Raw genomic sequence first — 27850 nt, 5'->3', positions numbered from 1 at the left:
AGGGGCAGGAGAGGGAAGGACTGAGGTCCTGACCCCAGGGCTTTAACTGCAGCCATTTCAGGGGGACTCTGAACCCGGGGTCTCCAGAAAGATGAATTTTCTCCCTTTGCCTGCACTCCAGGCTGCTCAGGTTCGTAAGGAGGTGCTAATTGCCTCTGAAATGTAAGTTTATGACCCAGATTTCATCAGTTACAGGCGCCGTGCAATCTCCATAAATACACTCTGTACTGAGCTGAGCCATATCGAGCAATTTCCTAAATTTGATTTCCAATCACTTCAACCCCATCTTGACATCACTCACACCCTGTCCAGGCAGGAGAGTGCTTTAGTAAACCCCTTCGTTCATTTTGTTCAGCTTTTTATTGTTCTTTGAGACACTGAGCCTATGTTTTGATATTAACATGATCCTACATTTAATTCCATACATAAAACTGTTATTTTTTTGAGGAATACTTTAAATAAGAAAACAATTATTTTCGATACCAGGGAGTGGTGAAATTGTAATGCTCAAACTTAATCCTATCTTGACGATTGATAAACTGACTCATGCTTGGGAGTCAAAAATTATGAAGCACACTAACGTCAAGGAGGAAATAGCCTTCACTTTGTGGCGAAGAGAAAATCGTCAAAGTGGGTAAGGCATTTGGAATTTGGGGAGACTTATTTTGTGAAATAAAGTTGTACATACGGTACATATATTATTTTAAAGTTCATTTATGTTCTTTCTACGTATGTAAAGTGGGTGAGTTTGGAACTAAACAGGTAGAAATATTTTATATACACGTATATAACATCAAAGAAGGAAAGAAGTTGGAAAAATGAACCAAGCGATTTTTTTCCCTCAGATTGGCGTGAGAGTGAGGCTAAAGGAAAAGAGTCAAAAGTTGACTCATGAGTAAATCTATCTCTGAAGGAGTTTTTCCTTCCCTTAACAGCAGAGAAATCCGGGTGGGGCGATTCTCGCCGATGGATGAGTCACCAGTGGAGTAACTGTAAGAGGTAAGACCCATGGTTGGTCCTGGAATCCACTGCCCAAAATGGTCATGCCTGAGAATTTCCTGTCAGTCCTCTCAGCACCACCCTCCTTGAGGCAGTCACGGCTTGAGTATTCCTTAGAAGAATTCTTGAACAGGGAAATGAATTCCTCGGTAGGAAAGCCAAGAAATCAGGCAGCCCACGCAGACTGGAATCCATTCAGTGCAACCTTCACAGGTGTTCAGCGACGGCAGAGTCGGCATGCTGGCCGAGCATCCCTGGCTTTACCATCTTCTGTTGGTCTCAGGTGACCTCCAGCATCAGAGCCTGATGGGTCCCCAGGGCCCCGCCTTCTGCCCCTCAAGGCCACCATGGGCTCAAAAGAGACACAACATCAGCAACTCAAACCTCCATCCTGCCTGTCTTCTCTTCTGCTTTTTCACCCTGAAAACCATGTGCCTCTTGTGGATTTAAAAAAAAATCTCTTTAAGCCACATGATGGTTTGTGGGACAGATAAAGCACGTATTCTTCAAAGACCACTGAAAACCATGAGATTCCTGCCTGTGTGGACAGTGGTCACTACATATCCCTTATTTTCAGAATTAAAAAAACAAGGTGTTTAGATTAAAAAAAAGGTTTCTTCTGTATAGCACAGGGAACTGTATTCAGCATCTTGTAATGAAAACGAATATATGTATGTATATGCATGACTGGGACATTGTGCTGCACACCAGAAACTTACACAATGTAACTGACTGTACTTCAATTAAAAAATTACACTATGTTACTATTAAAGACATACTGTTAACATTAAAGAACTTACATTACTCAACAACAAAAAAAAATACTGAAATGAAAAAATTATCTCACCTGGTTTTTTTTTTCTTGAGAAAATCTTGTGACAAGAAGTCTTCAATCAACAAAAATATCTCTAGACTTAATGATAATTTATGCCGCCTTTTCGTAGTGAAATGAGCAGTGCTAAATAAGGGAGCCATTATAGACAATACAGGGTCTTCATAACAAAAACTTTAATGACGCGATCACAATGTGACTCTCGCTGTAACAAGTGCCTGTGTGAGTTCCTGTATCTACACTGCATGTTAATCTTTTAAAGTGGGAGCTACCATCGCCTCATTTTAAAGATGTGGAAACAGAGGGTCAGCAGTTAAATGAGTTGCCTGGAGCGCACTGCCAGTGAACAACAGAATTCTAACCCCCAGCTGCCTGACTCCCAAGGGCGCGTGCTTAACCACTGAACACACTGCATGGAATAATCTGGAATTGAAAAAGCTGCAAAGGCACTTGGAAATGTAAGAAAAGGGGGGAATACTGAAAACCAGCCCAGCCAGTGAAAAAGGGCAATGTAACCAAGATGGGATGTAAGAAGAAGAAAAGGAAACCTACATAATGTAACTTCCTCCAGGCTGTCTACCCCGGGCTCCTGGAAATGGTACCCAATGCCAAGGCACTCCAGTCTTTTCACATCTATCAGAGAGGGAAACTGACCACAAGTGACGCAGGTGGACCTCTTCATCCAGTAGGATGTTCTTCTTACCACTTCCTCTGAGAAATGAGTTTACACGAGGCCATGATGCCCACCGCCTGCAGCCCAGCCTCTCTCCCCTCCAGCTGCATAAGCGCAGTGGCTGCCCTCAGACACCCAAGCCGGTCCCTGCCTCAGGGCCTTTGCTCTTGCTGCTCCGCTCGGCCCACAACACTCTTCCACGCGACACCCGACCCCTGTCCTCACACCTCCTTGGGGGGTCCGCCTGACAGCCTGCCCCAACCACCTAGTCTAGATAGAGCCCGTCTCTCTCCTGTTTGATACCCACATGTCCCACCTCCCAATGTACCATCACTGCTGCGCTGTGCTCTCTGTCAGACCTCCCCATCCCCATGAGCCTGAGAGCGCCACGTGAGCCTGTCCATCCCCCTTCACGTACCCCCAGCGCCCATGGCCACGATGGGTGCCCAACAGCTCACTGATGAGTGGATTCTCACAAGCCAAACCCCAAAGGGATGAGATGACGATGCTCTTGGGAAATTTTCTCAAAATAAACCAAAGTAGTGAAGCCACTTGTCATCAAATAAAGACAAATCTGCCTCCTGTTTTTAGGCAAATATTTGAAGATGGTATCTCTGAAATCCCAGAAATCAAACTGAAATGTGCACAGGAATTAAATGAAGTGTCTCCCGTCACAGAATTCCAGGTGGACGGCAGCAAAGAGAGCTCCTCATAGCTAAGGTGGGGGCCTTAAGAATGAAGATCCGATCATAGTCCAGTTGTTTTTACATCCTCAGCAGCAAACAGAGCCCGAAGTGTCACTCTGCATCCGGGAGCAGGGTCCTGCCCCGCAGCAGCACACTGGCTTTGCGCCTTTTCACGGGAGCGCTGGTGTAAGGGGTCTGATTGTCCCCACTGTTTATGAGCCTCGGCCTTCGTAACACCCCCGAAATGTGTTCTCCTAAAGATGTTCCCTGAGATATGACACTGCTCTGCATTGTTTCCCTGCATACCACCATGAATATCCCAGAGTAATCACCCTTCTTTTAACGGCCGATGACAGCTCCAATGGCTGGGCAAAAATCAGTTGAAGGAAAGGGAAGTCTTGTCGGAAATGAGATTAATCTTGTAACGAGTGTTCAGCCCTGATAACCCATCTGGGCACACAACTGCTTAAACTGGAGAGCAATTAACCTTCACCCGACAAGCTCTGTCCAACCGTTATAAACATTAAAGAGACAGGATCCTTCCCCCACTCCTTGTAGACTAAACAACCAGATTTGAACTCCACGTAAACGGCCTCTTTCTGCAGATGTGCAGTGATGACAAAGTCCTGGGGGCAGGTGGGTCACGGCTGGGCTGATAACTCAGGTAACTTGGGCCTCGGTTTGAGCAAGTTATTAGCATGAAAAATCACTTGGGGCATTTTTAAATAAAATCACTAGCTTTAAGGGAGCTGGACACGTGGAAACGCATGTCTGCTAGTAGAAACACAAACTTAGTGTTTTTTTCCTTTTATGTTTCTTTTGTTTTGTTTTATTTTGGGGAGAGATGATTAAGTTTATTTACTGATTTATTTTAATGGCAGTACTGGGGATGGAACTCAGGACCTCATGCATGCCAAGCACGCACTCTACCACTGAGCTACACCCTCCCCCGTCCTCTTCTATTTCTTTTGTCCAACAGGAGGGACACCTGCCCCGAGCTGGCCCCTCGCTTGCACTCTATGCCTCTCTTCCAACCACGATGGCATGTGCATCAGTGACGCAGCTTGTGGTCACAGAAGGGATTTTTTTTTTTTTAATCTCTGAGAAGTTATTAGCTTCCAGGGGGAGAAAACCTGTGATCTTGCCTTTATCAGCATGTGCTGTAACCAATTGAGCTAACCAAGCTGGCGCACCTAAAATACCGAGTGGTTAGGAAATCTGCTACCTACGGTTGAAAATAACTTTGACAACACTGAAGAGGAATCTCTGAGGCCATCTGACGTCTCACTCAGGCAATAGCTTTCTTTAGCATCAGTTTACACTGAGTCACTAGGTTGTTTATTTGCAGGATATCAACAATAAATCGGTAAAGGCTAAGAGCCCTGAAAGCTTAGAACTGGCTAAAAAACCCAGGTGGGTGCAAAATATACCCCACGTACAGCATTTCAACAAGAAAAATATTTAAGTCCATATACAAAGTACTATGAGGGGCAGATATTCTGCATGACTAACCTGTCTGCTGGTGTGACTGTAACTCAGATTTTTAAAAATAAGAAGAAAAGAATAAAAGGGAGGGAAAACATTCATTTAGCTTGTTCTAAGCAAATCCACTCTCCCGAGATTTTAATCTAGACTTGATGATGACCAAAGACAGCCCCCTCAAACAGTCCATCCTAACATTACGTCTTATCTCTCCTTTGAACCTAGCTGCTCGTCTTCCCATGGATAAGTCACGATGTGCGAGGCCTCGGCGGGGGGAGGGAGGGGTGTCTGCGGGGCCACAGCAGGGCTGAGTCTCCATGGAGTGTATCTCCTGTGCTGTCTCTGGACTGGCCTCTAGAAACAGCATGAGACAGTGTCACAGCAGAGGGCACATGTCACATGGGGAGGTGTTACTGCAAAAGGACAGGCTACCCCCGCCTCGAGGTCTTGCTTCCAGGGTGTGCACTTATTTGCTTCACACGTGCCTTCTCCTGCCATCCGTGGGTAAGAACATCCTTACCCCCGGGAGCGGGAGCTGCGAGAGGAGAGCACGTGGACTGACTCCCTCGTCACGGAGAACAGACCACGTCTGCATTTGCCTCCTAGCTGATGCTAGGAAGGGGTTCCACTGGTCCGGTTCTCCCAGTCACCCTGGGAGCTTTCGGTGTCTTAGCCTAAGACCAGGTGGAGATGAGCTCTAGCCCAACTTTTCATCCCAGAGTGACCATCATGTGTACTTGAAGTTGACAAGGACATGCACAAATGTGACCAAAGCCCCTGACTGGGTCAATTCAAATTGGCATTTCTTTCCCAAGAAAATCTTGCAGAGCCTTCATCATCTGTGATAAGACAAAGTTCAATTTTTTTTTAACTTAGGGTCAGATCCTTTTCACAAGACATAAGAGCAGAATGTTTAGGGGCCGTTCGTGTTTCTGGTTCCAAATCCTCCATGTATTATAACCTCTGCAGATAGTACAGCCAGAAGACAAAAACGGAACCTTCAGGCCAGTTGGTAATGCAGTTTATGAGGTCATTTTATGCCTCAGGAGCGTGCAGGTTCAACTCAAAGAGGTGATGAAAAAGGGCACGTGAATCACTGTTTTATAGGATGTAAACGGCACACTCACCCATCAGTCTAGACTCACCCATCAGTCTAGACTCATCTCACAAGATGAGATCATACTAGGTTAGCGCAGACCCTAAATCTGAAAGCATCCTTCTAAGAGACCAGAAAGGACAGAGACTCAGAGACAAAGGTGATGTGAAGACAGCAGATGTAAAGGTGATGCAGAGACATGCAGAGACGCAGGTGCTGCAGCTCCAGTCTAAGGCAAGGGTTGCAGGCAACCCCTCAGAGCCGGGAGACAGGATGCGGGTGACCGGCTGCTTAAGTCCCCACGTGACTCTGAGGAGCCGGCTCGGGCTGCCCTAACCTTGTTGCAGTTCTCGACACGCACGGCGCAAAACGATGAGATAAGGGCAACCACAGCATCAGCCTCAATATCTTGTGAAACCGAACGGTTGCAGAGTAAACACTTTGCCTTACAGTGATTTTTAGTTTTGATCGCCATCCTGCACTTAACGATGTAATGGCTGACATTCAGTCTGTGAAGCTGTGTATTTTTTTTCCAGTGAAACAAATCGTATTGACGAATTCCAAAATGGTATTGACACGTGAGTGATTTCTACCTAAGCATGAAGGTAAGAAGCCCAGCCCTGGCACTTCAGTCGTTAGCATTTATCACTGAGACGTACCTGCTCTTCTCAGCGGCAAGCAACATGTGGAGGGGAAGCTGCACCTTGAAACCTGCTCTGTCTCCTTCCTGCCTGAAGGGTGGCCCCCAAGCCCACCTGGAACCTCGGAAGGGGACCTTATTTGAAAATGGGGCTTTTGCAGGTGTAACTAGGGTGAGGACTGAGATGAGGTTGTACTAGGTTAGCGCAGACCCTAAATCTGAGAGCATCCTCATCAGAGACCAAAAAGGACAGAGACTCAGAGAAAAGGTGACGTGAAGACAGATGCAGAGATGGAAGTGATGTGGCTACAATCCGAGAGAGGCAAGGATTTAGGCAACCACTTGAAGGTGGGAGAGGGGTCTGGAGTGGTTCTCTCAGAGCCTCCAGAACCAGTCCTGTGACACCTGGATTTTGGACTTCAGGCCTCCTAAACTCTGAGAGAATACATCTCTAGTTTGAAGCCCCGCAACTCTAGGGGACTAATCCACTACCTGCGGGTGCTGTTTTTAACAACAAATTTGTCACTTCAGAGCATTGTGTAGCCCACTATTTGCCTTACAGTCAGTACAGTTTCCACAAGAGCTTGAGCTGACGCCCGGGCTACAGCAACCAGAGAGCCTGAATCTTTCAGAGTAACTCTAATTTTGTAAAACTTTTCACGTGAACACCTTTGTCTAATCACGCCCTGATTTTTCTGCTTAGGAAAATGTGTCTCTTGTACCACTGAGGGAAAAACGTCTGTTCAGATTCTAATGAAAGTCATCATCAGGTGGGAAGGTATTTCACCAAACATCTTTAAATCTCTCAATATTTGTTTGAAAAGAATGTTAGAAGTTGAAGAGAAAAAAAGAAAAATAGCCAATGGGAATTAAAACCTAATTTCTTTAGGATGTTTTTCTAAGCAACACTTGTGGAGAAATTGGTCAAATTATGATTGTGTCATGTGTGTATTTTCCTCAACAAAATCCTAGTTCTCTTAAGAGTGCCTTTTAATTATCCTAAAGATAATTAAGTTTCCTGATCCAAAGGATAATTGGGCTGAAGAAGTTATAGTATACATATACAATGGAATACTACTCAGCCAGAAAAAAGAATAAAATGTCATTTGCAGCAACATGGATGGACCTGGAGATCATCATACTAAGTGATGTAAGCCCAGAAAGAGAAAGAAAAATACAATATGATACCACTTATATGTGGAATCTAGGAAAAAAAAAGACACAAATGAGCTTATTTACAAAACAGACAGACTCACAGACATAGACAACAAATTTATGGTTACCAGAGGGGAAGAGAGAGGAAAGATAAATTGGGAGTTCAAGATTTGTAGATACTAACTACTATATATAAAACAGATAAACAACCAGGTCCTACTGTAGAGCACAGGGAGCTATATTCAATACCTTATAATGGCCTATAATGAAAAGAATATGAAAAGGTGTGTATATATATACACATACACACACATATACATATATCTGAATCTCTGTGCTATACACCAGAAATTAACACATTGCAAAATTCAATAAAAAAATGAAAAATAAATTTTCAAAAGGATAATTGGGTTGAAAAACACTGGACTCCTCAATGACCAATTTTATTCCAACTTTTGACTCCCAGATAAACATTGCTTCCTCCTCTTCAACCCCTTAAAAACTGGATTGCAGTGTTTACTAGGAGAGGACCCAAGTCCGACCTCTTCTAATCATATATTCTGCTGAAGACGTGCTTCCCTCGGGGAAAGACTCTGAGGCACATTTGGTCATTTATTCTTGTGTCCGTTCATTCAGCAAATACGTGTGAGCCACACTTTATGCTCTAGGTGCTGGAGAAATAACAGTGAGCCAAACTCTTAAATTACTAGATTGAAAAATTATTAGGTTGATGCTTCATTTAAAAAAAATCTTACAAAAGAGAACCAAATTCTGTAGGTTTTATTTAAGATGACATTTTCCTTGGCTTATACATAGTACTTTGACCAGTAAAGCTTATTAAGTTAATAATACATTCACTAAACTTAAGATTTCGGTAGGGAACCTGATTTTATGATCTGGCTTAGATAAGTTGGTTGTTCAGGTCGACCTTTCTCATAAAGCAGATTACCTTGCAATTACATATACGGAACTTAGCTATTTCTGAAAATGCTCTCCCACGTCATATCCACTGCAGATGTCATTTATAAACTAATCACAGCACTGGAAGAGCTGCCTGGCTCACCAGTGAACATGGAAACCCTCAGTGTGAACCAGTCCCTTGGATATCAGCAGACGTGTAGAAGAGATCACGTTACAGCTTCACTGAAATTTCTAAGGAGCGAGTGCAGTAACCAAAGAGGGGAAAGAAATGGTGCCCCCCGTAATCCATTAAACATGACCTTCACTCCGTGGTGCCCAGGAGGACCTTCTGCATAGTGGGTTGTTACAGCTGAACATTTAATGACCCACTGCACACCTTGGATAAATACTTGCAGGTGTCCTCACTCAGTCAAAGCAAAACTGCTGCTTGGTTTTGCCTCATCTGGACAAGTGGCAGGTAACGACATGCAGGCTCTGAGAACTGCATCTCTGCTTTTACCTTGCAGATGGAAGCATCTCCATCCATGGCCCCAGCACAGACACATGCATTTCTCGGGCATGTGCTCACAAATGTTCAAAAACCCCAGTAGGTGCTGGGCAGCCTCATGGTCATCCCAGCTTCCCAAGCACAGCTGGGTTCTTTAGGACACATAATGCCTTCAGATGAGATACAGGGGCACCCAAGATGTTAGTCCCCAGACATAGGGAGAATTCTGTCTTCTGATCAACACGTACAACTTCTCTCCTAACCTCTAGGGGGCAAAAAACATACTGCTTTGCATACAAGAAGTCAATAGTCACTCACTGAATGAAATGAAATAGTTCTCCATGATGCCATCAGGTACCACCTCAGTAATTAATGCACGCATTCATGCATTTATCACCCAGGCAGATATTCATTTACTGAATAGACGTTTACTAAAGGCCGGCTGCTTACCAGGTGTGGTCAGCACAGATAAACTATTACATGATGACAGCCATGTGACTTCAGCATAAAGTGGTGAACTTTAACAAGCAGTGCTTTGAGAGTTTCTGGTCTTCAGTGGGTTTCACAGATTCCTAGTCATAGACATTAACTAGCAATAGGATAATTCACGTGGTTCAAAATAACACTTGATGCCTTCCGCATGAGGACCCCTCCAGAGACCAGCTGTGACCCCCCACTGCAAGAACGCATTCATTTACTCATTCATTCACTCATTCACTGGCACAGACCTGGGAAAAGGCTGGCGAGGAGACAGTGAGCGTCTTGCAGCCCTCCCTCCACCTTGGTTTTCTTTTGGGATCCTCAAAACTATTGGTTCTCTGGGCTCATAAAAATGCAGCTGAGCTCAGCTGCTGAAAGTTTGGTTAACGTGTTGCGTGAACTCCTAAATGGACTCGCAGTGGAGACTCCATAGTGTCTACTCCACTCTCCTCAAAGGAACGGTACAAGAAAGAAACCAGTAACGCAGGGAAACACTTTCATCTCTTCAGAAGAAGCTATATATATCCAAAGTGTGTTTGAGGAATCCATTGAAAAGATGCACAGATGTACAGCACAGGGAACTACAGTCAATTTCTTGTAATGAGCTGTAATGGAAAAGAAACTGAAAAAATACATACGTGTATGTATATGTATAACTGAATCACTTTGCTGTGCACCTGAAACTAACATTGCAAACTGGCTACACTTCAATAAAACATAAGAATTTTCTTAAAAGATGAATAGAGGTGAACACAATCAAGAACTGATCACTTCAGGAAAAGCAAGTAAGACAAGAGAGTAAATTAAGAATCAGACCAGGATTAGTAACCAAAAAAGAGCGCACACCAGCACATGAGAACACATCACTGTTCAAGCAAGGACACGTACTGAGCTATCTGATCCTTGCACCACCACCAAGAAGCAGGTGTTGTTATTGTTATTAGAGCTAGTCTCCAGATGAGGAAACCGGGGCACAGAAAAGTGAAGGGCCCTTGCTAGGAAACGCTGGCACAGGGGTCCTCCCCGGTTGTCTGGTCCTGCTTCGTAATAAGACACTGGGTCCTTAGGAAGGGACATGGGGCCTTAATCTCTAGAGGGGATCATAAAAGCTCAGCCCTCACTCTTTTCTTCACTATCCTGGAGAAAAAGGCAGTGGAAGGGACTATTAAAATGAGTCTAATGTCTCGAATTCTATGATTCTTTTTAAAGAATATGCCTATGTACATGGAAAAAGGACAAAAGAATCCAAAAAGAATCAAGCCTTAGCAGACCCTTGATGGGGTGATATCAATGAATTTAACTTCCTTTTCTAAATTATTTTTTAAACCCCTACAATAATTGTTTCTGAAACAGGAGAAAAGAGCAAAGGTTTTATTACTGTTTTGTTGTTTAAACGATACGTTATCCAGTGAATATACTGAACCTGTATTCACTTCAGGCTAAAGAAAACAAAAACCGTCCACTATCCTCGGGCAAGCAGTGGTGACTTTCAGAGAGGATGCTCTCAGGGCTCCGTCCCGCACCAGAAACGAGTCTCCCAGTGCTGCAGCCCGGCACCAGCACCACACCACTGTGACCCCCGTGGCACCAGCACCCATACAGACTGAGGAGATCAGAGAAGTCATTTTGCAAAAAAAAAAAAAAAAAGCAGAAGTGGCGGAAGGCAGCATCGGGAAGGAAGCTTGTAGGGAGATGCTTCATGCAGTTTCACCAAAAGGTAACAAAACTGCACCATAAAGGTGGAGGGGGAACAGGTGCGGAGGAAGAAAGACCTGCATTCAAACAGGAGGCTCCTGACATGTGACAGGGTCTTCCCACCAGATGAGCAAAAGCCCACAAACAAATGAGTCTTGAAAAGAAAAATGCCGCTTGGGGCAATTGCATGTCAATTCCACCAGAATACGTGCCGAGTGACTGTGTAAATAGAATCACCGGAGTGCGTTCGTGTACTAGGACCTTCCTGAGGCAGGACTACCCCCGGCCACAGCTGGCAGCCCCTCAGGTCAGATGTTGTCCCTGCCTCCCCCGCTCAACAGCCAGCAGTACCTATGGGACACGCTCTGGAGGGAGGCTCGCCGTCGGACACTGTCTATCCTCTCGTCCATTGTGACGCAAAGCTCACAGGTGCTTTCTGATCAGGGAGGTCCCCTGGCACGAAGTGACCCAGCAATGAACAGGGGCTCAGTCTTCTCATTACTTCAGGGACCCGCAGGAGATCTGGGTGGAGCCGTCGGTTTCCATGCTTAGAGCATGTAAACATCGCTACTTGGAGCGTTGCCAGGGCGGGAGCTGACTGCCTTTCAGGTGCTATTTATTTTGTTTAGTTTATTGTTCAGTGTTACTGTTTGTTGACTTGATATATTTTCTTTCCCCTACAAAGGGGCCAGTTGGTAAGGACATATCCTGTAGATGGAAAATTGATGATTCCCTATTGTTCAGTGTTGGTGTGTTGTGGTTTTATTTGCTTTGGTTCAAAGGACCTAAACAATGCCTTCACTGGAATTTAATAACTGGTGTAAAATCGGCAGAGAACAATCTGCGCACTGAGATTTCTGTACCCAAATCGGGTGATCTCTGCTTGGCCAAAGAAAGCAAAATCTAAAATGACCTTTATGCTAAATAACCACAGGGGGGAAAAACCCTCCAATTGGATCTCAAAGAGGCTTATTTTTCAACAAAGACAAAAGCAGACTCATGAATCATTCTCCAGGATTCAAAGGAGACTGAGATGCCCTCAGGGCTCAAGACTTGCTCACTGACACTGTCTAATCGAGTTACACTCGTCTCCCCACAAACCAGCGAAGACCAAGGCTGAGAACAAGGGACTAAAGCCATTACCGAAATGCTGTATTTCCACCTACTTCAAGATAGAGAATTCCGCCAGAAAATCTGTAGCAATAGGCTCATTCGCTCTGGTGGGGAGATAGTGAATAAACAGACCGTGCATTTGCAGAGGAAGTTTCCACTGGGAGCCTTTCCTGCGTCGGTGCGCCCCTGGTCGGGCTGGCTATCTGTGTAGGAAGTGAACGCAGGAAATATCTGTCTACAAACCCTTTATCCTCAAGGTAATTGCTACAGCAGCATTTTACTGTTTACCAAAGCAGTAAACATGTGGTCTAAAAAAAGATGTTTTCCATGTCCAAAAAACAAGGCTTAAAAAAAATATATGTGCGCTCATTTCATAACCAGCTTCTTATCAAAACTGCCTGTGATATGACTGTGCTTCCAAGAATGAGTGAGTCAATGGGAACAGTTTTCTGGGTAGAACAGAAGCCTGTCTCTCAGGGATGCCCAAGAACAAAGCACGGTTTTCTTGGCTGGGATGCTGCTCTTGGAGGGTCCGTCTTACTTCTCCTCCTCTCTCGCAGGCTTAATGGAGTCACGGTCTTTGGCTGAACAGGTCAAGTCAGCAAGACTTCCCAGTTAATTTAAATCAATGGAATGGTTAATCCAGAAAGTCACTTGTCCTTGACCTGGGGCAATATTCTTATTTTATATGCGGATATTAACATGCTTCTAGTGCTAGGAGTTCACACAAGATGAAATTAAAGACGGAACTCAGATGGAGACTTGTGGCTACCGCTTTTGAGACTCGCGCCTGGAGCAGGCAGAGTCTGCTGCCAATCTTCTCTTTATTTCTTTACTCCAGATGAAAAGCTTGCACTGTCCCAGGTGCCCTGGGATGAGAGAACTGACTGGGCACCTATGAGAGGCAGCGTGGGGTGAATGGAAGCAGGTTCCAGGCGAACCCCTGAGCATTGAAGATGTTCGGGAAGTCCTCCTCACCCTCACTGTTGTCCTTGCTGTGTTTAAAAGCTCCCGTTGGGTTGTTAACTCTTGCAAAGAGAAAGAAAGGGGCAGGAAGGAGTGTGAGACTGAGAAACAGAGAGAGAAGCAGAGGGTAGCGAGACCCCAGAGGTCTTCTCCAGGGCGGGCCGTGCAGAAGCGCAGGCCAATTCAGCAGCAAGCCTCCCTGGGCACCGTCACAAACAATGCAAAGTCCTGTGACTAACTGAGAACTCACTCTGCAGCAAGAGTTTTTATTTCTTAATAAAGAGAAAGAACATGTTAATCAGAGGAAAACTGGCTGCTTGGAAAAAAAAAAGAATCAATTCACAACCTGTGGGAGAAATTGAGGGGGTTATCTTTTGTGGGGTTCCTCATTTTATTTCTAGAAGGAAAGTGTACTGGACTCCTGTGAATAATCACATTAGCTAACAAATATTAAGGACCTCGGATGTGCTCCATACAATTCCAACTTGGTTAATCCCATCACAGTCCTAGAAGGAGTGTGATGGGATTACACTAGTGGTGACTCCCTTTTACGAATGGAAATAGCCAGACATCACAAGGTGAGTGACTCCTCCGGGTGGAAAGCCAGGAAGAGCGGTCCCATTTCCTCAAGAAGGAACTAAAGCCAGGACAGGTGCGCTCACCTGCTGAGGTCTCACTGAATGCATGCTGAAGCCCCAGCCCCCAGCTCTCAGTCCAGCCTCGCCTCTACGCCTCCCTTTCCTTGTGAGCAAGATAAGACCAATCCTTTCCCCACAGAGGTTATTTTAAGGATGCAGAGAAGAAACAGAGTATCAAGTCCCTCCCCGGGCATCAGATAAACGCGGGCTGTGCTCTGTGCACCTGCGTGCTTCTGGTGCTCTCTGGAACACCAGGTAACAACACCTCCACACAACACAGATCCTGAGGGGACTTTGCAATTTAAGACCACATACTTTTTTTTTTTTTTTTGGGCTTGGAGCAACCTCTTGGGAAATCTACCTCAAATTGAGACACAAACTAATTGTGTTGACAAATTCTGAAGGGTTGTTTCAACTGCTTCCTCTTCCTCAAAGGTGAACATCACATGCATACAGTTAACTTTAAAAAATAGAAGGGATTAGGAGTTGGGATTAATAGAGACACATTGCTGTATATAAAATAAATAAACAAGGACCTACTGTAGGGCACAGCGAATAACATTTAATGGAAAAGAATCTGAACTCTAAATATGTATGTATGTGTGTAACTGAATCACTTTGCTGTACACATGAAACTAACATTGTAAATTGACTACACTTCACTAAAAAATAAGAATTAAAAAAAATAAAATAAAACTCAATAAGACCCAAAGGGATCCAAAGAGAATGGGATGGTGAAGTTGCTATTGGCTGATGATTTGAATTCACGGATTTGGGGACCATGTGGATGGGGTTGGAGAGGGGAGGTGGAAGGGGGGACGGGAGATTCTCTTCAGTGCTGACTGTGTCAGTATTGTTAAATGAAAAAGACAATGTGCTGTACTGTAATTTTATAACGAAGAGAAAGATGTTAAATCATCAAGGTAGAATGATTGAAAACCCACTGTATTAGATTCAGGAGTGTGAATCCTCTGCATAATATGTTAGAAACATTATTTTATTCTCCAGAATCTGACATGCATTGTCTCAGACAAAACCATTTGAAGTAACAGCCTTCATGTGAATGTTATGATTGGATTATGATGTGGCTTTAAAAATAAATAATTGTGCTTGGCCTTGGCATTTCTTTTCTAAATGTCTCAGTACTTATCTGTGCCCAACAGCGGATTATCATCCTTCCCGGAGTTTAATTCCATGAACAGCCCTGCTGAAAGCCTTTGTAAGGCCTCATGGAAAACTCAGAGATGAGGCCAAGGAAGTGGATCCTTGGGGTGAGGGAACTTAAATCAGCAGCCGCTCTGGCCTCTGGAACCTCTGTCCCGTGACTATTGCCAAATATGGACAGAATTCTTGTCACCAAGCAGAGAGAATTGGGTGCTAGAGTTTTAGCTTTTGCATTTTCTAGTTCTTTATCTAGATTCGTCACCAAGAAAATAATCGTTGTGGCCAATGGGGTTTTTCACACAAGAGTGAGAATGTGAGTTAGCCAGTTACAATAAATTTCATTATTTAAGGTATCACTGTATCATTTAATACATTGCTTTCTTTTTCCTGCATAGTAATTTAATATTTGGAGCAAGGGCAAATAGCAGGGAAAATAGACATCGTATGATGATAAGTTGAAGGGAAGCAAAGACATCTGTGTGCCTTGAGCAAGTTCCCTAGCCTCTGTAGTCCTCTCTCCTCATCCAGACAGAAAGCACCAGGACTCAGGCTGCGGTGAGCATCTCCTGAGATGCTGTGAGATTCCAGCACAGAGCCTGGCAGAGAATGAGCCGCAGTGGGGAGGGTAGCGCTCAGTGGTAGAGTGCCTGCTTAGCACACACAAGGTTCTGGGTTCAATCCCCAGTACCTCCATTAAAAATAAGTAAGTATTTAAGATTTTTGCTTTTTGAAAGATACAGGTATCAGAACAAGAGAAATTCACATGATAGAAAGTTCTATTTGTTCATCATAATAAAGAATGGCAGAATTAATATGTAAATAAATAAACCTAATTGCCTCCCCAGCACCCCTCCCCAAATAATGGAACTAGTCGTTATGAGAATGACTTCATCTGGATCATGAACTCAAGACACAACTGCCTTTTACAAACGTTTTTTCTATGCTCCTTTCAACAGCAATTTAATTCTATTTAATTAATTTGTATGTAATTAGAACCATCTCTGAAGAAACACATTGACTTAAAATCTGCAATGATGATTATATTACTGATACCTGAACCTTCTCTTTACAACTTAAAAGGATTTTAATCAAAAAGTATTGTCTCAACAAATATTTATTGAATCCCAACACTTTGCCAGTCTCTGTCGAGGACACAAAAGAGGTGGACAGACTATCACAACAGTACAAGTTCTGTGGTTTACAAAAGTAGACAGAGTCACGGCCACAAACACGAGCAGAGCTGGGGGAACGTGCTCACAAGAGAGAGGACGAAGCACAGGAGTGGACAGAATGAGCAATAATCTTAACCTTTATAAAGCGTGCCTCTGCCAAATCCAATAGGGGAAATATGTGGGAAATAAACGTGATCAAACAGGGAATGAAAGTATAACTAAGAAAAAGATCCAGAGGTCACAGTGGCCACTAGCTGAAATAGGTTCACAGCAAAAAAAAAAAAAAAAAAAAAAAAAAGTAATGAAACAGTATAATTATGGAAATACAAATAAAAATGAGACTCCATTTTTGCCTGTTGCAATGGCAAAGATTCAGAGTTAAATACTCAAGAGCTGTTGTGAGTGCAGTGGAACTGGTTAAGGGCTGGAAGTGGGAACTGGTACAGCCTTTCTAGAGAGTAAACTGGCCATCTTTTTTTAACTGGCAAATATTTAAATTTGAGTGACTTAAAAAAATATATATATACCCACTGGTCTTTGCTAAGCTCCAATACTAATAAAACACATTTTTAACAAATTGTATAGAGTGCATTGCAATGTAACTAGTGAAAAACTGAAAGCAATATTATTTCCTACAACAGGATGTTGGTTATATAAATAATAATGCTTATTTTAGATGGAATATAATTCTGCTTATCAAAAAATTTTAGTGACACGGGGAAATGTGTGTTAAACAACGTTAACTGAGAAAGCAGGATGGTCAGCCAGACAAGAGGACAGACAGACAGTAGGGAGACACACACCAAATGTTGGTGCTTTTTCTCTAGCTGGTTAGGAGTAGGAGCAATTTCTATTGATTTTTGTAATGATTTCTTTTTTTCATTTTCTCTACAGTGAGAATGTTTTATTACTCTAATTTGTACAAAACAACAAGATGCATTTCTCAAATTGAAGGAGAGGCTAGGCCAGTGGAGGTATACCAGTAGCCGGGTTCCAGCCCTAATCAGGAACAAGATGCCTTTTCAGGCCTCTGCCTTCCGTCAGTAACACAGCCAACAACCTCCACCCTCAAAACAGGACGAAACCAACCCTCTGACCAGCCGTGCCTTTCAGGGGCCCCCGAGTTGCTCTCCTGCCCACGGGTTTATTACCTGTCCCACTACACCCTTACCCAGGGACCCTTCTGAGCTACCCCCAACCACCCCACCCCCGACCTCCCCTGGCCCCCGTGTACCCCGCCCTGGCTGGGAGGCTGCGATATTTGCACGCAGAAGCGGCCTGTTATTCTCCCCGTCTCTTCAGAAGAAAGAGAACAGAGTCACATTGTCTCTGGGCTTCACAGCTGAAGCTGGGTAAATGGAAGACAGACAGAACTCCAAGCAGGGCCAGAAGACAATGCGATTTCTTAGGAAAGATGAGATCAACCTGGATTGTCTGAGGGCCTCGACCAGGTACTGAGCACCTACCAGAGGCTCCACCGCCCTGAACCTGCCACATGCTCCCACCTCACAGGTGAGGAAACGGGGGTCACACAGGTGAGGGCCCTCGCCCAGGGTCACAGGACCAGGAAGGCTTCAAATGCAGGTATGTCTGTGGCCACAGAATATAAGAAAAGAAACCTCAGGGGCGATCGGACAGCATCCCCAGGCAGAGAAGAGCTGTCCCCCGTTCTGCCAGGACAAGAGGGGAGGACGGGTCCCTGCTGCGCTGGAGGCGTTCCCCGCCCTAAAGGAAAGATCCTCCCCCAGCAGGTGTGCCCCCAGCACTAGAAAGGCCTGGAGACTGTCCCTGTCACACACTCTTCTCACAGAAGGTCGTACGCTCCAGGGACAGCCTCCAGCTCTGACTTTCCCACGGCTTCCCCGGCTGTGATTCTCCTCTGTGTCTGCCGCTCAATCATCCACCTGCCAAGTTACCAGGACGCCAAGGCGGGATGTTCTGCTCTGGGTCCCCACAGAGGAAACCTGTAGTCTGCAGTTCTGAACACAGAAGTCCTCTTTTTCTGAAGGCACCAGTAACAGTTGTTCCATCAATGTATTTTATTTTTACAGATGCTTTTTCAAGAGACGTTAATAAGTGTATGTGTGTGGGGGGGCACTTCAGCAAAAATCTGTTTTGTAAAAAAACAATTTTAATGAAATAATCACTTTAAAGAAAACATAGATGGGGTGGGCATAGTTCAGTGGCAGAGTGCATGCTTAGCATGCACAAGGTCCTGGGTTCAACCCCCAGTACCTCCATTAAAAATAAATAAATCTAATTACCTCCCCACTAAAAAGTTTAAAAATTAATTAATTTTTTAAAATTTTTTAAAAAGAAAACATAGATAATTAAGAAATGGTTCAGACTTTCAGAACATGCCCTGAGAGCACTGTAGTCCCACGTAAGCATATTTAATGGGATAAATTATCCACAAACTCTATCCTTCACAATTTCCTTTTCCACAGCCACCGAGCTGGCGTGCCCAGGCTCAGAGAGCTGGGGAGAAGCATGCTGAGCCCCAAGAGGACAGACAGTGTCCAGAGCCACCCACTGTTCCAAGTCATTTGAAAATAATGGCCCGTAATTCCACTTTTAAGCCAGGACAGGAGATAGGGACTGCTCTGGAAATAGGACGTTTACATAGTGGGACAGCAGTATTTCATGTATTCTGCACCTTCCGCTGTCACAGAGTCCCCTCAAGTAACAAGGGAAGAAACATTTCAAACTGCACTTAGGCTGAGGGGTTGGGGACAGTTCAAGCGTCTAGAGCCATTAAACCCATCCATCACCTCCATCAACATCCTACGAAGACATGAACTCCCTTCATATAACCCTGAGCTTGTACATAAGCTGGCTTCACACATGATAACAAATATTCTGTGAGTGCCTGCTACGTGCAAGGCAGAAAATAGATAAAGGAAGCCTTATATTTTTTAATTAATTCTTTTTTCCTACTATAGTTACTGTACACTATTATATGTACAGTAGAGTGATGCATAGGTTTTAAAGGTTATCTTCCCTTTCTAGTTATTATAAAATGCTGCCTGTACTCCCTGTGTTGTACACTATGTCCTTGCAGCTTATTTTACACGTAACAGTTTGCCCTTTTACTCCCCCACCCTGTGGGTCCCCTCCCCCATCCCTGTCCCCACGGCTAACCACCGGTTTGTTCTCTGTGTCAGTGAATCTGCTCTTTTTTGCTACATTCACACGTTTGTTGTATAGCTTAGACTCCACACATAAGTGATATCGTACTGATTATCAAAACCCTCCAACCTCGTCACATCAAAGAAAGTAACCTCTTTAAACAACTAATTGAAACAGTAATGGTGTTCTCCCGCAGAAGCCTTGTTAGTAACTTCCCATATCCTGTCTGATCCTAAGATGCTCGCCACTCACGCTGCTGTTTGCAACTTGCTCTCCCCTGGTCCTTCAGTGCCCGACCTGTGATCAAGGAAAATCCCCACAATCCCATCCTGAAGACTAAAGACCTTTAAGTTCCAGGATCAGAGGATGTCACCTGGGGTTCACGGACCACCCACAGAGTCCAGGGATGGAACTGGATTTCAGCAGAATGAGCTTCCCTCCTCATTCTCTGCACTGCCTTTCCCGCATGTCAAAGCACTCTTCTGAGAAGGGACGGCAGGCTTCATTAGACTTCCCAAGTGGCCCAAGGCATAGGAAAAAGGAGCAGGGAAATCTTTGGGAGATTGGATTAAAAATCCTAACTGAAGCAAAAACTTAACTTTCCAAGTCTAACCACTGGCTCCTTCGAGTCTGTAAGCAAACGCAGCTCTGTTTTGTGGAGAGAAAAAGGAAGGGGGTGTGAGGCACCCCTCGGGATTGTCAGCTGGTCCAAAAGCAGGTGGAAGCTCCAAACTAACCGTGACTGGCATACGGGAGCATCACCTATGACGCTTACGCGTTTTTGCTAAAACTCTTCATCTGATCTTAAAATTCACGGACAATTAAAGATAAGTGGGGACAACTCACATAAGCTCTTAAAATTCCTTTACTTCTTCCAGTGGAAACACTTTGTTCCCATTTCCAAAATTCCAAGGGAAAATGATGGTGAGAATCATCAAGACAGGATAAAAACATTTAGGTTTTCCTAGTGCTTCACAGGGTCTGATAGATATTAATGCCAAGAAAAAAAAAGTCACTCAGATGTGGAGTCCCAACTTGACAAATTCATGCAGCTGATATTTGAGCAACTAATTGATTTATTTACTGAAACAACAACAACAACAAAAGAAAAAAACAGAGTGCGTTTGAGACTGGAAATTGCCTGTATGACAGAAAGTTTCCTAATTCCAAAGGACAGCCGTAATTTTCCCTATGCTAATTTGAGCTTTGCACTAACATAATTAAAACTGTAGTCAACAGACTGGGTCTCCTTTTTTCCACTCTATAAACAAGTCTGTAAAATCATCTCATTACTTTATCCAGAGAGCCCAGCAGAACCCATCTTAAAGGAAGTTACCTATAAAGAAGGGCTATTTTATTTTAACAGGGGATTAAAAAGAGTCCACTTGAAGTCACTTTTAAAGTCCTCTTGAGGTGTATACAACATAGCAATAATGCAGTGGAATCAAATGTTAAAGCAAACGGAGTGTCCGACCCGGACAAATGTAAACTTTCTCCAAATCCACCCTGAAATTCACCAAACAGGCAAGCTTCAAAAACATCCTCATATCTTCAGAAATGTATACTTTAATTTAAACAGTATGACATGTGTATGTTTTGCAAAATGTACCTCACACTCTAAAGGATGGTCTGTTATTTCAGTGTCCTTCAATACACAGGCTTTTCTGAAACATACGCACACACATACACACCATGGTACTCAAGCTCTTCCAAATCTAACACAGAACATTAGATTCAATTGCTGTGAAATATGGACACAAGTAAGGGTAAAAATAGGAATTAAAAGGGTAGCATTTGGGGTTATAAAATCAAATAATTCCTGTTCATGTAGCTGAAAGACGTCAAACCCCGGATTTTAAAATTCCTTTCTCTGTAGGTTTTTTTTTACAGACTTTAATCCTTGAAGCCAAAGAAAGAAACATCTCTGTAAGACTGGATTCCTTGATACATGAATTTTTTACACATTACTGTACATACCTTGAAAAATAAAGCATACATTGAGAAATAAAAACTGAACAGAACTTCTGAAACACAGTTTAGACAACAGGCATTCATTAAGTCCTCTCCTACAAACATTTCAAAGCAAACCAAGGAGGATTTTTGAAACTGTCTTGGCCCAATTCTGGGCAAACTTCCAGATGCATGAGCCTTCTAATTAACTACAACCCTTGAGGAAAACAAAACCAAGGCTTCTCACCTAGATGCGGCAAAGAGAAAGACATCCCACCCAGAAAGCTTTCTTTTTCCTCCTTTCGGTATCTGTTTTCGGTGCTGATTTTTTATCTTCATTTCTACAAATGTCACCAAGGCACGGTGGCCTTGAAAACACTGCAACAGACCAGCACTTCATGGACTCTGCCCTTCTGACTTGAACAAACCACCAAATTGGCTTCACATCCAGGAACTAGTCCACATTTACGTTCCCACCTATGTGAACTCACCTCCACCTTCGTCTCTCTACACTATCAACCAAAAACATTAGTGAAAAAATCAACACATGAGACCCCACACTCCAGAGCACAGAGAAGCGACAGGCCACAGCTCTCCCGTTCCCACAGACCAGCCATCGCGAGGAAGAAAGTTTACTCACAGTGCAGAGGAGCAAGGACTTTATTAAAGATAAATACATAACCAAACAAACCGAATTACCACCATTCGAGTTAAGAGAACGCTCCGTTCTCCGCATGAAGGTTCCAAAAATCAAGTCAACATTTGCACGTCCCATGACAAAGCGCCACTCGCCCAGGTATCTCTCCATGTCCGTTGGGACTGGCCGGCACCCCTGATGCCAGGGAATCACTCATGAACATCCGAAAGTCCAACATTTCCAAGCCCATCTTTTTCTCTGCCCCTGCCCTCCAACCTCTCCACATCCATGGCCTTCCAGCAGACACACATCCAGGCGCCGGGACAGAGGTAAAGAACAGGAAAATTCAGACGCGCTCTGGAAAGCTTTTGCAAAAGTCATCCACCGCACTCAACAGTGAATTTAGAAACCCCAATTTTTTTCTGAGTTTGAAGTTTTTAAGCCTTGCGGATGGTTGGAGTAGGAAAAAGGAAATTTACTAGGCAGTGCAAAGGAAATCTTGTTGTCCTCTATTGTGGCAGTGGGGGTGTTGCCCAATCCTAACTTATCTGCGTTGATAAAGGAAACCAAAGAAAGAGAGTACCGAGCATAAGATTTTGCCAAGTGAGAGGAGCCCTCTCCTTACCTTAATCGTGCTGGCCATAATGCAATCACGTTTATTGATCGCTAATAAATGTTAATAATAATTATTGCTTCTCTCTGACCAGAAAGGAGTTTTGATGAGGTTGTTTAGAGCGGATGAGATTGTGCTAAGTCTGGGAAATGAAGTCAGCCAATGGCAGGAAGAGGTTTCTATTGGTCCTGGCCGCCCAGCCCGAAGAAACAGGATATTTGGGAGTGGAGAGATAAGAGACCCTGAAAACAATGTTGTTTTTCTTGATGATATGCAGCCAGGAGAATTTTTTTTTAATTAAAAAAAAAAAAAAAAGACATCAATTGCCCGGGCCTGGGATTGCCACAGCAGGTGTGACCCGGTGTACGGCCGTGTGACACGCCGCCCCGGGCAGGATGCAGATGTGGCCGGACTCCGCGTGGCTTCACGTGGGCGGCGGGCATCTTGGTCCTGGGGCGTGGAGGGCACCCAGGGACCAGGCCAACTGGGGCCCCATCTCCCAAGACCCGCCACACACCTGGGACACAGGACTCGAGCCCCCCGCCCCACTCCCGGCTCCTTTCTCATAAAAGGAAACTTTGCAGGTGGAACTTATTTCACATTAATAGGCGACGATGTTTAATGGCAGCCATTCGCCTGCTGATTTTTAACCACCTTCATTTGTTCAACAGAATAGTTTCATTTTCTCCTTCCAAACATATGTCATTGCTATTGGCGCCCCAATTAACCGGTTGAAAATGCAGACTCTTGAATTAAAGTAACTAAAAGAAATAAAGAGGAAAATAAACCTGTCAAATTCTTGCTTTCAAATATTTATTTAAAAACCAAATGCTCTGAATGACTACAGATGCTTCATTATTATCCGCAAGCTGGCCCCACTTGGACAAACATCCCCGTTGCAGGCCACAGGCCCCGAGAGAACTCCCGGAGACACGGAGATGCCCCATCCTCATGAAATGTTTTTAAATCCAAGCTGTAAGTTCAGGGCCACACGTCCGTTTTCCACCCGAAGGAAGCCCACTTAATGCAGGCCTGAACATTCCTCAGAGGATTCCAGGCCTTTTAATTACTCATTTTCAGGAAATTACTTGTTCTCTGGAAGAAATAACATTTTGCTTTGAATCTAGCTACGCTAGTTAAAGTTGGACCAGTAAAGAGGTGTGGTCTCCACCGGGGACCCACAGAACACAATGGACCAAACCCTGAGTCATCCAGCCGCGCTGGGCTTCAGAGGCGGAGGGTCAGGGACTTGGTTTCACTCAGACGTCAGGCCTGCCCACGTCAGAGCTCGAGAAATGAGGCTGGGTTTCTGTGTCTTTTACTGTCCCCATGACTTCCCCTAGTGTCAGGACAGAGGAAAGAGAAGGAAAGATGAGGAGGGGGAGAAAAGAGAGAAAGAGAGAAAGAGAGAAGGAGGGAGAGAGAGAAAGAGAGGAAAGAAGGAAAGAAAGGGAAAGAAAAAGAGGAAGGAAGGAAAATAGAGAGAAAGAGGGAGAGAGAGAAAGCGAGAAAATGTAGGAAATCTTGTTCTGTGTAAAACTCAGAACCTGCCGCGCTGTCAGCATCCACATTTTGAGGGGATGTTGACTTCCGCTCTTTTCATCTCTGAACAATAAATGAAATGGGAGGCTGATTAAGACTGTGTTTCCCCTAAAATTTCAAAGTCCTGAGTTGTTTTATCTGGGCAGCTTCCGCCAGGATTCAGGAGTGCTGGGAAAAGGGCTCTCTCGGCTCCACCGAGATTCCTTGATTTTCAGCGTTAACCGTAGGACCCCAATAAGCAGTGCTCTGCTACAGAGTTCCCTGAGAGCAGCCTTGAGGAGGGAGACCCCTGTGCTAACAAAACCAGCCGTGGAAGAGAGTTCCCTGTGGCCCTCTCCCCACTGCCGCCTGGCCCCCAACCCAGCCCTTCTCTTGTCCTCTGCACTGGGGAAGCATCAGCACTTAATGGGGAGCTAATTCTCCCTTCAGGGCCTGCCCTTCACTCCTTGGTTCTGGGCTAATTCAAATCAAACAGCAAAGAGTCAGTGTTTAAACTCTTTATTTGGAAATAATCTCAAACTTAAGAGAAAAATTACAAGATAATACAAAGCGTTCCTAACATCCTGCACAAGTCACTCCCCCTTTGGTCATTTATTCCATTTACTTTGCGCTCTCTCTCCATCTCTGTCTCTCTATGTGTATCTATGTATATACAAACATGTATTTTATTCTTTAATAAAATTTTATTCGAGACTAATACCTTAGCCTGGAACTTACAAACCAAACCCAGTGCTACTCTTTGGTCTGTTTCCTGAAGGGTGTATCCGTAAGTTTCACTGCGTCTAATTTTGAAAACGCATACACTACAGAAAGAGATGCAAGAAAAATGCAGTTTTGAGATAATGAGTTATAAATCCAGTTACAAAACTGTAAAAATGCACATCTTCCTCATCTCTAGTGGTAAATGTTGATTGATTTCTATCATCTTCAAAGAAAGTTACTCGTCACACCTACAACAGCAGAGGGCACCATCTCTGACATTTGGAGGCAAAGTTCTTTAAAAAAAAAAAAAAACCACAAACTTCAACTGGCTGCTGATTAAGGCACATCTATGAATTAGACTCCAGGAGTGCAGAAACCACTTCCCAAATATTATTCAGGAGGAGGTCGTCTGAAAATCACTCTACCCTCCCAGCACCGCTACCCAAGCCTCTGCTGTTAAATGGCCTCAATGCCAGATCACGCAGCAGCCGAAGGACCGGGCTGTCCCTCCACCTAGACACCATCCCTCCTGGGGGGAAGCCACCCTTCAGGTCACCATGCAGACCCATTTCAGGAGCAATATAAGTGGCCTCCACCCGGGTCATCCGGCCATGAATGCGTCAGGACAGGATCCTTTTCCACCCCAACCTGGGACACAGCAAACACCATGCTGGAACAGTGTGCTCCCCCTACCCCAGCACCTGTGGGAGAAAACTGCACGTTCCCATTTTGTACTCACCCATCCTGGAGCCATTACCCATGAATTTACCAAAGCCTGTTCATCTCTTACTCCAAATGCGAAAGGAAAGAATGTAAAACAGACCGAACACTTTCTCATAAAAGGAACACTGTGATTTATTTGTCCTGAAACCACGCCTTCCCATTTTCTAAACAGTCAACAAGTTGTCATCCTTGTTCTCCGACAAACTTCTCTGTGTGGCATCTACAGAGGAAGGTCAGAGTCGAGAACAGTCTGGATGAAGGCAATGTGGGTCTGAAAACAATGTCTGAGTGTGTAGCAAAGAGGTTAACGGGCCACCAACTTGGATGGAGACGCAACAGAAGATTCCCTCATGACTGACCTGACTGATCCTCGCATACAATGAAATAATCATCACTGAAATACCGCAGGAAAACGATGTCACAGATGAATGCTTACAGGGATACAGAAAACTATCATATGAGGTCTGCTAAGTTAAGTCAGGCTGTAAAGGAGAATTACATCCCAGACTCATTTTGTTAAAAATGAAAAGGCAAAGTAGAAATATGGGTTGGTTACATGCTACAGGACGAATGGGAGAGACTCTTTCCTTTTTTGTACCTTCCACCCTTCTCCTTTGGCTCATCCGTATTTTCAAAACACTCACAATAACTTCAATAAAAATAGATAAATAAATAATAAAGTCGAGTAAAATTGGCTCCCCTGTCCTACAAGTTCTGCTTACTATGTCCAGCGAGCCAGTGTCATGGGGAAGGAAGCGAGGAACAGGGCAGGGGAGTTCTCGGGTGAATGGAACTTAAGAAACCCAAAGCCCAAATGCACATCATGGTCCATGATTAGATACTGATACGAACAAATGAGAAGTCAAAGACTTTTCCAGGACTGCTAGAGAAATCTGAATAGATGAAGGTGGTTCCATCATATTATATTTATCATTAACTATACAGCTTCAATAATGCTTTTGTAGGAAAATGTCCTTATTACATAGAGCTGTTCCCTGAAATACTGAAGATGAAAGTGTAATAATTTCTATCGTTTAAAAGAATTCACCGAAACTAACACCACACAAATCTGACAAGATGGTCCAATCGTCAAATCTCTAACTATATGAGGCTCCATCCTATTATCTGCTCTACTGTTTTTGAGTTTTAAAATTTTTGTAATACAGTGTTAAATAAACATTTCCCATAGATTTCTCTCTTTAAAAATCAGATACAATAAACATAGGCTACATTTTAATGTGGAAGTTCCATGAGTAACGTGCAATGTTCTCCTTTTTTTGTCAGTGTCTGTATAACATGCAGCACATGAAACCTACATTGTCAGGCCCCGTGTTGTCCTCACCAAAATGCACATCCTCATATTTCCCTGTGCTACACAGGAGGTCCTTGTTGTTTGCCACTGTCTTTTTTTAACACCTTCATTGTGGTGTGGTTCCTGTGCAGTAAACTACACATATTTCAGACGTACACTCTGATGGATTTTGATAGACGTACACACCCAGGAAGCCACCACCACCACCAAGAAAGCTAACACTTCCATCACTCCCCGAGAGGTGCAGTTTTCGGGCTGGATTAGCACGTTGCTTGATGTACTTAGGAGGTCGATCGTGAATTCCTTAGACTTGCCGCTGGCAATCATTAAAGGATGTCTGATTAGACAGATGGTGACCAGAAGCCTGAGATGATCTTCAAGTGACAGTGTCATTATTTTCTTGTGACTTTAGCTTTACGACTATGATACAATTCTACGTAAAACTAAATGGCATTAGCTGTTAGGGTTACCAAATTGGAAATTATTTTAGAGGCTATTTTAAAGACATAGGAAGCCATAACAAGTATTTGTACCTTGGAGCGTTCATTCATAGAATCCAAAGAGTTTAGAGTGACATAGAAATATTCATTATTCACCAGTACGTATTCATGATGTTCACTTTCAGTATTTTTAATTCGGGTTATTTTTTCACCTCCTAAGAGGAGTATGTTTATTGGTTGAAGATGGGACATGCTTAAGACACTAATTCTACTTCAGAGCTTTGACTATATTGTGCATTGTACGATGAATTTATTATAGAATATTTTGGTTTTCCTACACGTAAAATAGAGGTATTGATTTTTTTTAATGCACACTTCTTTTTAGAATAGCTCTTTTTGATTAATTTTAGTAAGGAACACAGGAGACGCTCCTGTGTTTTGTGATGGTCCTAGCATTATTCCATCCAGCCAATATTCAGTGAGTGTCTTTTCCCTGCCTGGCCCTCTGCTGGGCACTGGGAAACAAGAGGGCCAGGACTCTGTCCAGACCCTGGTGTCTGCATTCAGGAAGCCTGTGTCCGGCGACTCAAATTCCGCCCACAC

The 27850-nt window shown here is 43.9% G+C and overlaps 1 protein-coding gene across 6 annotated transcripts in view; it reads right to left on the bottom strand.

The window, feature by feature from the left end:
- Nucleotides 1-27850, bottom strand: part of ERG (ETS transcription factor ERG) — a 175821-nt gene that overhangs the window by 81464 nt on the left and 66507 nt on the right. The window contains exon 1 of one of the 6 annotated variants that reach the window (XM_010970241.3): nt 22541-22699. The exons of the other annotated variants lie outside the window; for them this stretch is intronic. Coding sequence (XP_010968543.1) covers nt 22541-22558 — 18 coding nt within the window. The 5' untranslated portion in view covers nt 22559-22699. Of the gene's footprint in view, nt 1-22540; nt 22700-27850 lie in introns of those variants that run through there. 6 annotated transcript variants of the gene reach the window in all.

This window comes from Camelus bactrianus, chromosome 1 (genome assembly GCF_048773025.1).
Source record: "Camelus bactrianus isolate YW-2024 breed Bactrian camel chromosome 1, ASM4877302v1, whole genome shotgun sequence".
In the NCBI taxonomy this organism is placed as follows: Eukaryota; Metazoa; Chordata; class Mammalia; order Artiodactyla; family Camelidae; genus Camelus; species Camelus bactrianus.
This window is presented reverse-complemented; position numbering and strand designations above follow the sequence as displayed.